Source organism: Notolepis coatsorum (assembly GCF_963971535.1).
Source record: "Notolepis coatsorum genome assembly, chromosome: 5".
NCBI classification, from domain to species: domain Eukaryota; kingdom Metazoa; phylum Chordata; class Actinopteri; order Aulopiformes; family Paralepididae; genus Notolepis; species Notolepis coatsorum.
In genome coordinates this window covers 83,736,887-83,749,386 of record NC_140169.1, presented here as the reverse complement: position 1 = coordinate 83,749,386, position 12,500 = coordinate 83,736,887, and the positions used below count along the sequence as shown (strand labels likewise).

At 43.9% G+C, this 12,500-nt stretch overlaps 1 protein-coding gene across 1 annotated transcript in view; it reads left to right on the top strand.

Annotated features, from left to right (window-relative positions):
* The window catches only part of LOC311229123 (steroid hormone receptor ERR2-like), a gene marked incomplete at both ends in the record, with an annotated part of 137,894 nt that overhangs the window by 68,567 nt on the left and 56,827 nt on the right, over nucleotides 1-12,500 (top strand). Inside the window, 5 exon segments of the mRNA XM_084315144.1 lie at nucleotides 10,104-10,191; nucleotides 10,193-10,212; nucleotides 11,655-11,708; nucleotides 11,711-11,784; nucleotides 11,786-11,816. Of these exon segments, the coding sequence (XP_084171270.1) occupies nucleotides 10,104-10,191; nucleotides 10,193-10,212; nucleotides 11,655-11,708; nucleotides 11,711-11,784; nucleotides 11,786-11,816 (267 nt within the window).

Genomic DNA, 12,500 nt, shown 5'->3' with positions numbered 1-12,500 from the left:
ACCATCCATATTTTGGCTGCCACGCTTTAGCCATACCCATAAAAAATGTGGACAGATACTTTAAGATGATCTGTAGGCCCGCCTGCACGCCCCCCCCCCCCCCCCCCCCCCCCCCCCGTGCTGGGGCCCCCAAAGACACAGGCCCTCTCTTTTAACTGCATTGTTCCGAGGCGTGTAAAATACAGAGAGACAGTGTGTTAACCTTTCACTGCCACACTACAGAAGGTTAACCCTTTACTATCACACTACCGACGGTTCAGTGAAAGGGTTAACCTTCTGTGTATTGTAGCAGTGAAAAGGGTTAACCGTTTGGTAGTGCGGCAGTGAAAGGGTCAAGGGACAGCGTGTCGTGTACGGGCCTTTAGAGAGGTGTGGAATGTGGCGCGGACGATGACACAACCCCCCCTCCTCTCCAAGGGCCTCTCCAGCTGTCTTGCTGTGGTCAGATTCTCCGTACTGTGGCCCGGATCACATGGTGGGGAGTTACATTTACATTTAGTCATTTAGTCATTTAGTCATTTAGCTGAAACGCTTTTATCCAAAGCGACTTACAAGTCCTATACGACAAGTCATCAGGAAGGGCACAACTCTATCAGCTGTCAAGTGCATGACAGTAAGGTTAGTTGGGGTTAGATATTTTTTTAAATTTTTATCTTCATTATTTCAGATAATGGTTGAAGAATTGCGTCTTTAGTCGACGGCGAAAGATTGGACGGGATTCGGCTGTCCTAACTGGGGTGGGTAGTTCATTCCACCATTGTGGGGCAAGGACTGAGAATAGGCGACTTCTCCTTGATGACCCTCCCGGAGCTTGGATAGGAGTAGGTCTGAGGCGGCCAGAAGATGCAAAGCGTAGGGGTCTTGAGGGTGTGTAGTTAGAGACCATTGACCGGAAATAGGCGGGAGCGGTTCCCTTTGCCGCACGGTATGCTAGGTCGAGGGCCTTGAAGCAGATTCGTGCAGCAATGGGGAGCCAGTGCAGGTCCCTAAGAAGTGGGGTGACATGGGCCGACTTCGGTAGGTTTGAGATCAGGCGGGCCGCTGCGTTTTGAATTAGTTGAAGAGGCTTGGTGGCAGTGGCCGGGAGGCCAGCTAGCAGTGCGTTGCAGTAGTCGAGGCGGGAGATGACTGTTGATTGGACGAGGAGTTGGGTGGCTTCTTTTGTCAGGAAGGGGCGGAGCCTTCTGACGTTGCTCAGGAGGAATCTGCAGGTTCTGGTTGTCGCTGCGATGTGAGCGGAGAAGTTCAACTGGTCGTCGAGGACAACACCAAGGTTCTTGGCGGTCCGACTGTGGTTGGATCATCAGACCCCTGGCTCTGGACAAGGGGGGGGGGGGGCATTGGGGGGCGATGAGGCACATCCGACACTGAGGATGATTGTGAGACAGAGAGAGAGGAAGACAGGGTGAGGGGGAAGGAAAGATAGAGCATGCACACAGAGTGAAGACAAGAGAGTTCAGAGGTTCAGCAGCCAGAAACAACCCCTTTGTCATCCGACACTGAGGATGGGACGGAGAGAGACAGCAAGAGGAAGAGGGGGGGGGGGGGGTATATAGAATGAGAGGGAGAGAGAGATAGGGAGAGAGGGAGAAAGCAAAATAAGATGTGGTGAAGTGCAGCCAGAAACAATTCCTTGTTTTTGTTTTGTAAAAGGGGAAAGAGGGAGGGAAAGCGAGGGGGAGTAGAGAATGAGAGGGAGAGAGTGATAGAGTGTGAAGAGGGAGAGAGTGATATCGTGTGAGAGAGTGATAGAGTGTGGAGAGGGAGAGTGATGGAGTGTGAGAGAGTGATATAGTGTGAGAGGGAGAGAGTGTGAGAGGGAGAGAGTGTGAGAGGGAGAAAGTGAGAGTGATATAGTGTGAGAGGGAGAGAGTGAGAGAATGTGAGAGGGAGAAAGTGAGTGATAGAGTGTGAGAGGGAGAGAATGTGAGAGGGAGAAAGTGAGAGTGATATAGTGTGAGAGAGTGTGAGAGGGAGAAAGTGAGTGATAGAGTGTGAGAGGGAGAGAGTGTGAAGGCCTCTACATGCTACAGCAACTTCAAATCAACTGCAACACAACATCGGCGCGATTTCAACGCGGTTGTTGCAGAGGGTCTTGTAGACTGTGTTGCGAGGATGTTGCGTACATGTCCCCCAAATCTAACCTAAACAGCCGTTGCGTTGATATTGCGTAGCAGTGATTGGTTGGTAGTGAATGGGGGCGGGGCTGTCATAGAATAATATTGGTCCCGCAGCGAGGAATACCATCCGCCATTGTTGTAGCCAGCAAGCTATGCTATCAATATTAGCTAAATAATTAGCGTCATAGCTGGCCTTTTTCTGAAAACCCAAGCACATATTGTTCCATAGCATACGCCTTCAGTTGATCATGACAAATCCTCTCTTACCTTGACGATTAAAAAGCCTCCATAATTTAGTAAATAAAGCTGTAGCCAGCCAGCTAGCATTGATGCTATACAAAATGCTATCCACATTAGCTACATAGCTAACCAACTAAATACAATGGTATCCTGAGGTAACGTTAAATACAACCGTTTGCTAGTCGAAATGACTGGACACACACAGGGACAAGTTAAACATCAATCAATTAATTTATTCCAACAGGTAGTTCGAGCTGCATGTGAGCCGAGGTCTTTCTCTCCTCTCCATTGGAAACTAATGACGTTACGTTAAAAAGCACAGAACCGGCCGACAAAAGTTAAGCTGCTAGCAACAGACACTATAATACTTCCGGTCGGGGGATTTCAAAATAAAAGAGCGACGTCTAAAAGCACCGGAAATACGTTTATTTTGTACATTATCTAACGTTAACACAAACCTAAACTAACTTTAGATTAGTTAGATATTAGTTAGATATTGTAAAAAATAAACGTATTTACGGTGCTTTTAGACGTCGCTCTTTTATTTTGAAACCCCCCGCCCGGACGTAAAAATGATGCTTATTTTTCTGCTTGTTATCAATGGGTTGGTTGAGAAGGAAAGTGTCATCTATCTAGGGAACCTAGCTACATACGGGGTACAATGTTACATAGGCTGTGCGTCGATGTTGCAGAAGCATAAAGGCAGACTGTCTGCAACACCGTTGCTTTGTCGATGTTGTGGTGCAGTTGCTTTGAAGTTGCTGTAGCATGCAGAGGCCTTGAGAGGGAGAGAGTGTGAGAGAGTGTGAGAGGGAGAAAGTGAGAGTGATATAGTGTGAGAGGGAGAGAGTGTGAGAGGGAGAAAGTGAGAGTGATAAGGTGTGAGAGGGAGAGAGTGTGAGAGGGAGAAAGTGAGAGTGATATAGTGTGAGAGGGAGAGAGTGTGAGAGGGAGAAAGTGAGAGTGATATAGTGTGAGAGGGAGAGAGTGTGAGAGGGAGAAAGTGAGAGTGATATAGTGTGAGAGGGAGAGAGTGTGAGAGGGAGAAAGTTCGAGTGAGAGTGAGAGAGTGTGAGAGGGAGAGAATGAGAGGGAGTGCATGTGAGAGGGAGAGAGTGAGAGTAAGAGAGAGTGGGATGGTAGACGTAAGGGAGAGACTGTGAGAGAGGGAGAGGTGTTGGAAAAAGAGCAAAAGAGACAGGTGTTTTTCTCTTCCTTTTCTTCTCTATCTCTCCATCTCTTTGTCTCTCTATCTTTCTCTCTCTCTCATTTTCTGATTGTCATCCTCTCACTTTCTCACTCTTTTATTTTCTAATAATCTTTTCTCTCAGTTTCTTATTATGTCTCCCTTTCTCTCCCCCTCCTCTCTCTCTCTCTCTCTCTCTCTCTCTCTCTCTCTCTCTCTCTACACCGCCCCCCTCCTCTCCCTCTCTCCCTCCGGTCTCTCCCTCATTCTCCGCGCTGCTGCAGGCTTGTAAAGTGAGACTGGTTAGAGCGGCGAGCTTTTAATTCCTGTCATCGTCTATTAATTATGGACCGGTTGGATATTCTAGTTCAAACGGTGGCCCCGCCCATTGAAGAATTCTGCTTCAGTAGGGCCGTGCGGTCGCTTGCCGTTTATTGGAGACACATGACCCCGCGATACACAGCAGGGAACCCTGCGTGTGCGCGCGTGCGTGTGTGTGTTTCTATGTGCGTGCATCATACAGTATGTGTGTTGGAGTGTGCTTGCATGCGTGTGTGTGTTTGTGTGTAGGTTGTCAAGGACACAAGTATAGCCACATTTGACTGTTGCTTAACTTGACAAGTCTATTTTATGGGGAGTTGGGGGATTTATTAACCCTTTCACTGCCACACGACAGAAGGTTAACCCTTTGCTATCACACAACCGGCGGCGATGCTCCATCATTAGCATCATTAGCTCCGCATCCGCGGAGCTAATGATGCTAATGATGGAGCATCGCCGTTGGTTGTGTGATAGTAAAGGGCTAACCTTCTGTATTGTCACAGTGAAAGGGTTAACCTTCTGTCGTGTGGCAGTGAAAGGGTTAAGATACACCTGCCTCCTGCAATATTTTTTGTTTTAGACAAGCTTATTGTAGGCCGGCAGAACAAACGGCATGTCCTCTTGTGCAATAATCTAATCTAATCTAATAGGGCAATTGTATTTACTGGGGAGACAGTATATTAATGAAGGTGAGACTTAAGTAAAGGTCTGGATAGTATTAGTAAACACACAGTGTCCTGGAATAGAATAAATGGTAGCATGAAGCCAAAGACTTCCAGTTTTTTCCTTGAACCCCCGAAGCCTGGCAGCCTTAACTGACTAATTAAAAGCACATGTGTTGAAAGAACAAGAGGTCTATTTGCAAGCCTTATTGATTACTTTAAGGCGTACAAATGGAAAGCTGTGTTAGGAGAGGGGGCCCTCGATTTAGCTCCAATCTGCCAGGCATAAAATGATCTCACTGTGTTTGCTGGGAAGACCGAGCTCCCTCAGGGCATTGTGGGTAATTAGGTTAGTGGATAGTCGGTGTCAGGATATTGAAAGACCATCCTAATCGGATTCTTTTGTTTCCAGGGGAATCAAAGGCATTTATATACGAGTCACTGGGAAATCTCACACGTCTCAATTCCACTTGGCCCATGTAAAAGCTGTTTGCGCTCACTCTGCGCGCAAACAACTTTTAATACGAGAGCCGAACGTGGGCACATGACATGCATTCGATGCCACACATGTCCTTTGAAATTGCTTTGAAGATAATCCCACGTGTGTCAAGTTTGTATACTAACTAGATACTTTAACTCTTCCACAGTGAATGAGAAAGTATCGAGCGGTTCCTCATTTTGAGACCAGGGTGTGATAGTGGAGGGAATTAACTCAATAATCCTGATTACCATGCATGTGTGTAATCACAAAGTACTACTTTATGTACTACATGTATTTCCAAAAACAAGACGTCTTGTTTTCAGTTAGAAATATATATTTTGGATGGAATATAATAATGCTGAAATAGTCTTCAATTGATGATGATTCCATTCAGAATGTTTTTCTGTGCCAACTGCCATGCATGTTCCCTCAAATAGAATGCTGAAATCCTTGATAGAACACATGCAAACAAGTCATGTTTCCTGAATAATGTCAGTTGCATTCCCATGGAGTTGTATTAGTAGTAGTAGTAGTAGTAGTAGTAGTAGTAGTAGTAGTAGTAGTAGTAGTAGTAGTAGTAGTAGTAGTAGTAGTAGTAGTAGTAGTAGTAGTAGTAGTAGTAGTAGTAGTAGTAGTAGTAGTAGTAGTAGTAGTAGTAGTAGTAGTAGTAGTAGTAGTAGTAGTAAGTACATTTACATTTACATTTAGTCATTTAGCTGACGCTTTTATCCAAAGCGACTTACAAGTTCTGTGCGACAAGACAGCAAGAAGGGTATAACTCTATCAGCTGAGTAACAATGTTCATCAAAGTGTTGCGTGTTACAGTGTAGGTTAGTTTATTAGGACAAGTGCATGACATTAAGGTTAGTCGGGGTTAGATTTTTTTTTTTTTTTTTTTTTTTTTTATCATTTCAGATAATGGTTGAAGAAGTGAGTCTTTAGTCGACGGCGAAAGATTGGACGGGATTCGGCTGTCCTAACTGGGATGGGTAGTTCATTCCACCATTGTGGGGCAAGGACTGAGAATAGGCGGCTTCTCTTTGATGACCCTCCGGGAGCTTGGATAGGAGTAGATCTGAGGCGGCCAGAAGACGCAGAGCGTAGGGGTCTTGAGGGTGTGTAGTTAGAGACCATTGACCGGAGGTAGGCGGGAGCGGTTCCCTTTGCCGCACGGTATGCTAGGTCGAGGGCCTTGAAGCGGATACATGCAGCAATGGGGAGCCAGTGCAGGTCCCTAAGAAGTGGGGTGACATGGGCCGACCTCGGTAGGTTTGAGATCAGGCGGGCCGCTGCATTTTGAATGAGTTGAAGAGGCTTGGTGGCAGTGGCCGGGAGGCCAGCTAGCAGTGCGTTGCAGTAGTCGAGGCGGGAGATGACTGTTGATTGGACGAGGAGTTGGGTGGCTTCTTTTGTCAGGAAGGGGCGTATCCTTCTGACGTTGCTCAGGAGGAATCTGCAGGTTCTGGTTGTCGCTGCGATGTGAGCAGAGAAGTTCAACTGGTCGTCGAGGACAACACCAAGGTTCTTGGCGGTCGGCGACGCGGTCACAGCTGCATTCTCGACTGTGATGGAGAGGTCGTAGTAGTAGTAGTAGTAGTAGTAGTAGTAGTAGTAGTAGTAGTAGTAAGTAGTAGTAGTAGTAGTAGTAGTAGTAGTAGTAGTAGTAGTAGTAGTAGTAGTAGTAGTAGTAGTAGTAGTAGTAGTAGTAGTAGTAGTAGTAGTAGTAGTAGTAGTAGTAGTAGTAGTAGTAGTAGTAGTAGTAGTAGTAGTAGTAGTAGTAGTAGTAGTAGTAGTAGTAGTAGTAGTAGTAGTAGTAGTAGTAGTAGTAGTAGTAGTAGTAAATCAAATCAAATCAAATCAAATTTATTTATAGGGCCCGACAACACACGTTAATGTCCCCATGGGCCGTACAGGTCTTCTTTAAACAGGTCAAGAAGACAACATAACAATAAGTCAAGAACAGAACAAGAACACCATAGGGTCCAAACATTTTTTAGATGAATGCAAATAAATGAAAGAATGCAAGCACTCCCAGACATACCCCACGCGAAGGTAAGGAAAAACTCACTAAAACCTAACAATAGGGAAAAAAAGCTCCACAGGCAGTGTGGAGGAGAGAAACCTTAGAAGGGCCGTTCAAGGGGGGATCTCCCTTCTTAGATGTTGGTGATAGTAGTGTTGCAGACGGACAGTTGGTAAGCATGCACTCATGTGTGTGGTGAAACACAGATGAGTGCATGCAATAGCAACTGTACATTTTGAAAAATTAAAGATAGAGCTAATAGCGATAGCAACTGAACATTTTGAAAGATTAAAGATAGAGTTGATAGCGGATCTATTTGAGGCACAGGGGCGGCGCAGAGAGGGTCACGTCCTCCCCGTCTTAGTCACGGGACATTCAACACTCCGGTCGTTGCTCAGGGACAGCCGGAGACAGGGAGATAGGGGGTGGTGCAGAGAGGGTCGCGAACTCCCCGACATCATCGCGGGACATCCGGCACTCCGGTCACCACTACGAGACCTCCGGAGACAGGGGGGCACGCAGAGGGGGTCGCAATCTCCCGGCCTTCGTCACGGGACGTCCAACACTCCGGACAACACTCCAGGACAGCAAGTCATAGGAAGACAGGGAGACGGGACAGGCGTTAGACAGCTCATGAGATTGTAGTAGGCGGACATAGCAATAGATACAAGTGGTAGGCATATATGTGAATGGAGTAGATATATGAAGTAAGCGTATTATGTGAATAGAATAGAAGTACTTAACCCAGCAATGAAACCGCGTTGACTGGGGGGGGGGGGGGGGGGGGGGGGGGGGGGGGAGAGGGGGGGGGGGAAGAGTTAGAGAGTTCCCATGTTTGTGGTGCTGCAAAGGAGCAGACATGTAGTACCCTGTAGTGCCATGTAGTACCCCGTAGTGCCATGTAGTACCCTATAGTACCCCATAGTGCCATGTAGTACCCCGTAGTATCCTGTAGTACCCTGTAGTGCCATGTAGTACCCTGTGGTGCCTTGTGGTACCATGTAGTACCCCGTAGTGCCATGTAGTTCCATGTAGTGCCATGTAGAGCTATGTAAGCCATGTAGTACCCTGTAATGCCATGCAGTACCATGTAGTACTCTGTGGTACCATGTAGTACCCTGTACCCTAACTAAACTACCCTATAGTAAACTACCCAGTGGTACCATGTAGTACCCTGTACCATAACTAAACTACACAGATTAATCTAAAGGTCAGTCCCCGACCAGGTGAGATCAAGGTAGGTTGAAGGAGAGAGAGAAAAGATGAGTCTTAAGCAGGGATTTAAAAGCTTCGAGTAGTAGTAGTAGTAGTAGTAGTAGTAGTAGTAGTAGTAGTAGTAGTAGTAGTAGTAGTAGTAGTATAGTAGTAGTAGTAATAGTAGTAGTAGTAGTAGTAGTAGTAGTAGTAGTAGTAGTAGTAGTAGCAGTAGTAGTAGTAGTAGTAGTAGTAGTAGTATAGTAGTAGTAGTAGTAGTAGTAGTAGTAGTAGTAGTAGTAGTAATAGTAGTAGTAGTAGTAGTAGTAGTAGTAGCAGTAGTAGTAGTAGTAGTAGTAGTAGTAGTAGTAGTAGTAGTATAGTAGTAGTAGTAGTAGTAGTAGTAGTAGTAGTAGTAGTAGTAGTAGTAATAGTAGTAGTAGTAGTAGTAGTAGTAGTAGTAGTAGTAGTAGTAGTAGCAGTAGTAGTAGTAGTAGTAGTATAGTAGTAGTAGTAGTAGTAGTAGTAGTAGTAGTAGTAGTAGTAGTAGTAGTAGTAGTAGTAGTAGTAGTAGTAATAGTAGTAATATTCAAATAGACTGATCTAGTACTGATAATGTCCTGTCTTGCTGATGAGGGAATGCTTGCTGATACGGTCTATAATTAAATGGATTATTATGAGCTGCCAGTCAATGTCTGATGTGACTGAATGAAGGCTGTTTGTCTCTATAGCATTACAGAGCTCCCCTGGGTCCAGTGCTCTGTGATGGACAGGGTGTCAGAGCACATGTTGCTGGTGTGCTCAGCTGCCAAACTACCACGGAATAATCTTTACATGCTATTTACATGCTATTACATGTGCTCTATGCATTGCATCTGTGTTGTTATTTGTGGTGCAATACCATACTCAACGTACAGTAAATACATACTTCAATACCATACTCAACGTACAGTAAATACATACTTCAATACCATACTCAACGTACAGTAAATACATACTTCAATACCATACTCAACTTACTGTACATCTATACTTCAATACCATACTCAACGTACAGTAAATCCATACTTCAATACCATACTCAACTTACAGTACATCCATAATACCATACTTAACTTAAAGTATGTCCTTACTTCAATACCATACTCAACTTACTGTACATCTATACTTCAATACCATACTCAACTTACAGTACATCCATACTTCAATACCATACTCAACTTACAGTACATCCATACTTCAATACCATACTCAACTTACAGTACATCCATACTTCAATACCATACTCAACTTACAGTACATCCATACTTCAATACCATACTCAACTTACAGTACATCCATACTTCAATACCATACTCAACTTACAGTACATCCATACTTCAATACCATACTCAACTTACTGTACATCCATACTTCAATATCATACTTAACTTACTGTACATCCATACTTCAATATCATACTTAACTTACTGTAAATCCATACTTCAATATCATACTCAACTTACAGTACATCCATACTTCAATACCATAAGAAATCACATATTGTCAATATCATATTGTCAGATATTGATATATATTGATATTGAATAGTCCAGTCTCAGAACTCATTTGTTTCCAGTCTTCTAAAGATAATATGAATCAATGATAATGCTATTGTATTCTATTCTATGGCGCTGAGTTGTGTCACTGATGGTTTGACAACATCCTAAATGGGCCAGTCTGTATTTTACCTGCTGTAGTGTTAATAGCTGACAGTGAGTCAACGTGGGTCCAAGCTGTGACCTATCAGCGACACAATTCAGCTGAAACCGTCTTAACAATGTTCAAGAATGTTTTGTTTTGTTTATGCTGACGATGATATGATATTATTTTCCAGGCGTGCGTCTGGACCGGGTGCGGGGGGGACGGCAGAAGTATAAACGGAGAATGGACGCAGAGAACGGGACCTACCTGGGCCTTTCCCTTCCCCTCCAGCAAGAAACCATGTGAGTTGCCCACGCCGTTTCACACCTAACACAATAACCGTAAACCTCATATAACCATGAAGATAACAATAACCATGGCCGGAAATTAACACCAGCCACCAAGTCTGACTGGTAAGTTAATCTACTAGACGTGTTAAGGTTAACAACTGAATTATTTTCTATTATTCAGAAATTCAACTTGGCTGGTAAAATAATAAATGTATTTGGTAAATGTGTGAATTGAACATCTACTGTGTTACTTCCTGCCCTGACTATATAACTATTAGAATATAGAAAATCATTCTATAGAATGCTTGTATTCCCACCACAACAATAGCCATAACCACAGCCAAAACCATAGCTACAATGTGTACGGTTGAGAGAGTGTCTTTATAGATATAGGTATTGATAGATGCAATAACATCTTTAAAGGGGTATGTCACCCATTTAAGAATTCACATTATGTTCTTCGGGTGTAAGAGCTCACGCAAACATTTTATGACCTCATAAAGTCCGAGCCCATTTCATTGTCTACGGGGCAGCCAACATATTTAACATCACAGTGACATCACAGATTGGAAGATTCTCTCTCTCTCTGATTTCTATAGCTATAGGAGAGAGTGGTGCGTGTTCACAAATACTGACTGTCCTGTCCTGTGGCACAGGAAGAACATTATGTGAATTCTTAAAATAGGTGGCCCAAATATTTCAACATTTAAATTGTCTTGTAAAACACTTCACTTTGTTTAAAAATTAAACCTCTAACATGCACTAATAATCACCTTTCCCCCTCCTCCCACACTGTGCAACATCCTACCCCCTCAAGTGCAATATCCACAGTGCAATACCCACCCACTACCGTCTGCGTCTGACACTGTGATTGTTATTTGTGTATTGTTATTTTGTATATTGTTGTTATTTTGTATATTGAATGTACAGTATTGTAACATTGTCTTATTGTATAGTATTTTATGTTTCTGTATAGTATTTTATGTTTCTTGTATAGTAGTTAAATGTTTCTTGTATAGTATTTTATGTTTCTGTATAGTATTTTATGTTCTCTTTTATTAGTTGTGTGATTTTATTACTGCACCTTAAGTTTGAGTCCCAAATCTCATTGTATGCAAATATAATGACAATAAAGTACAATCTAATCTAATCTAATCTAATTCTAACATGATGCTTCCTACTGTTTGGGACATTTGTGGAATTTCTTACAGGAAATTGTATACTGTTATAACACAGTATTATCTCTCGCTCTCTCTCTCTCTCTCTCTCTCTCTCTCTCTCCTTCATCTCTCTCTCTCTCTCTCTCTCTCTCTCTCTCTCTCTCTCTCTCTCTCTCTCCTCTCCTCTCTCTCTCTCTCTCTCTCTCTGTCTCTCTCTCTCTCTCTCTCTCTCTCTCTGTCTCTCTCTCTCTCTCTCTCTCTCTCTCTCTCTGTCCATCTCCTCCCCTCTCTCAGTAACTAAGATCGTATCCCATCTGCTGGTGGTGGAGCCAGAGAAGATCTACGCCATGCAGACCCCACCATGCCTGACGGGGACATCAAGGCTCAGACCACGCTCTGTGACCTGGCCGACCGCGAACTGGTGGGTCATCATCGGCTGGGCCAAACATATCCCAGGTACGCAGACACCACCAAAACAAACCTCAGCTCAGCGTACAATCGGTCACAGTCTTGGCCTTGCATTGACCAGGGTTTGATAACCAAGATTAACAAGAACTATTAACATAAATAGGTCAATCCGTGATTGACTTAAAGGGTTTGATTGCAAACTTGGTAAGATTTATCAAATCCTAGTTCAAGCCTCAGGCATCATTTGACAGCACCTCCACGGGGCCATGAGTCTGGTCTCTTTTGAAAGGTAACAAGTTGCTAACACAATAAAGAAAAATCACTTTGAGTGCTAATGAAATAGAGTAACAGAGCTTTGAACACACTAAAGTAAAAGTTGTGTGTACTCACATTTCTGTTTAGTGGTTGCCAGAGGCCTGTTTTTAAGTTCCAAGAGGTAGGAGCTGGAAAACACAACGGCTCCGTAGCCTGATGTCCTATGTAGTACAGGTCCAAATTCTATAAAAATCCCACGGAAGATTTGTGTTTGACAAAGGTTTTGGTAATGTGTGTACCGGTAAAATTGCAGTGTGATTATCCAAAATGGCCGTCCACTTCCATTCATTCAGACACTTGAGTCAGGACAAAGGACTTCTTCGTCACCTTCCCCCACTCTCACCCACCCGTCTGGGATCGCTTTCGGAGCTCCTTGGCTACAACGGTGGTCAGTTCAGGACCGTTTACAGTCGGATG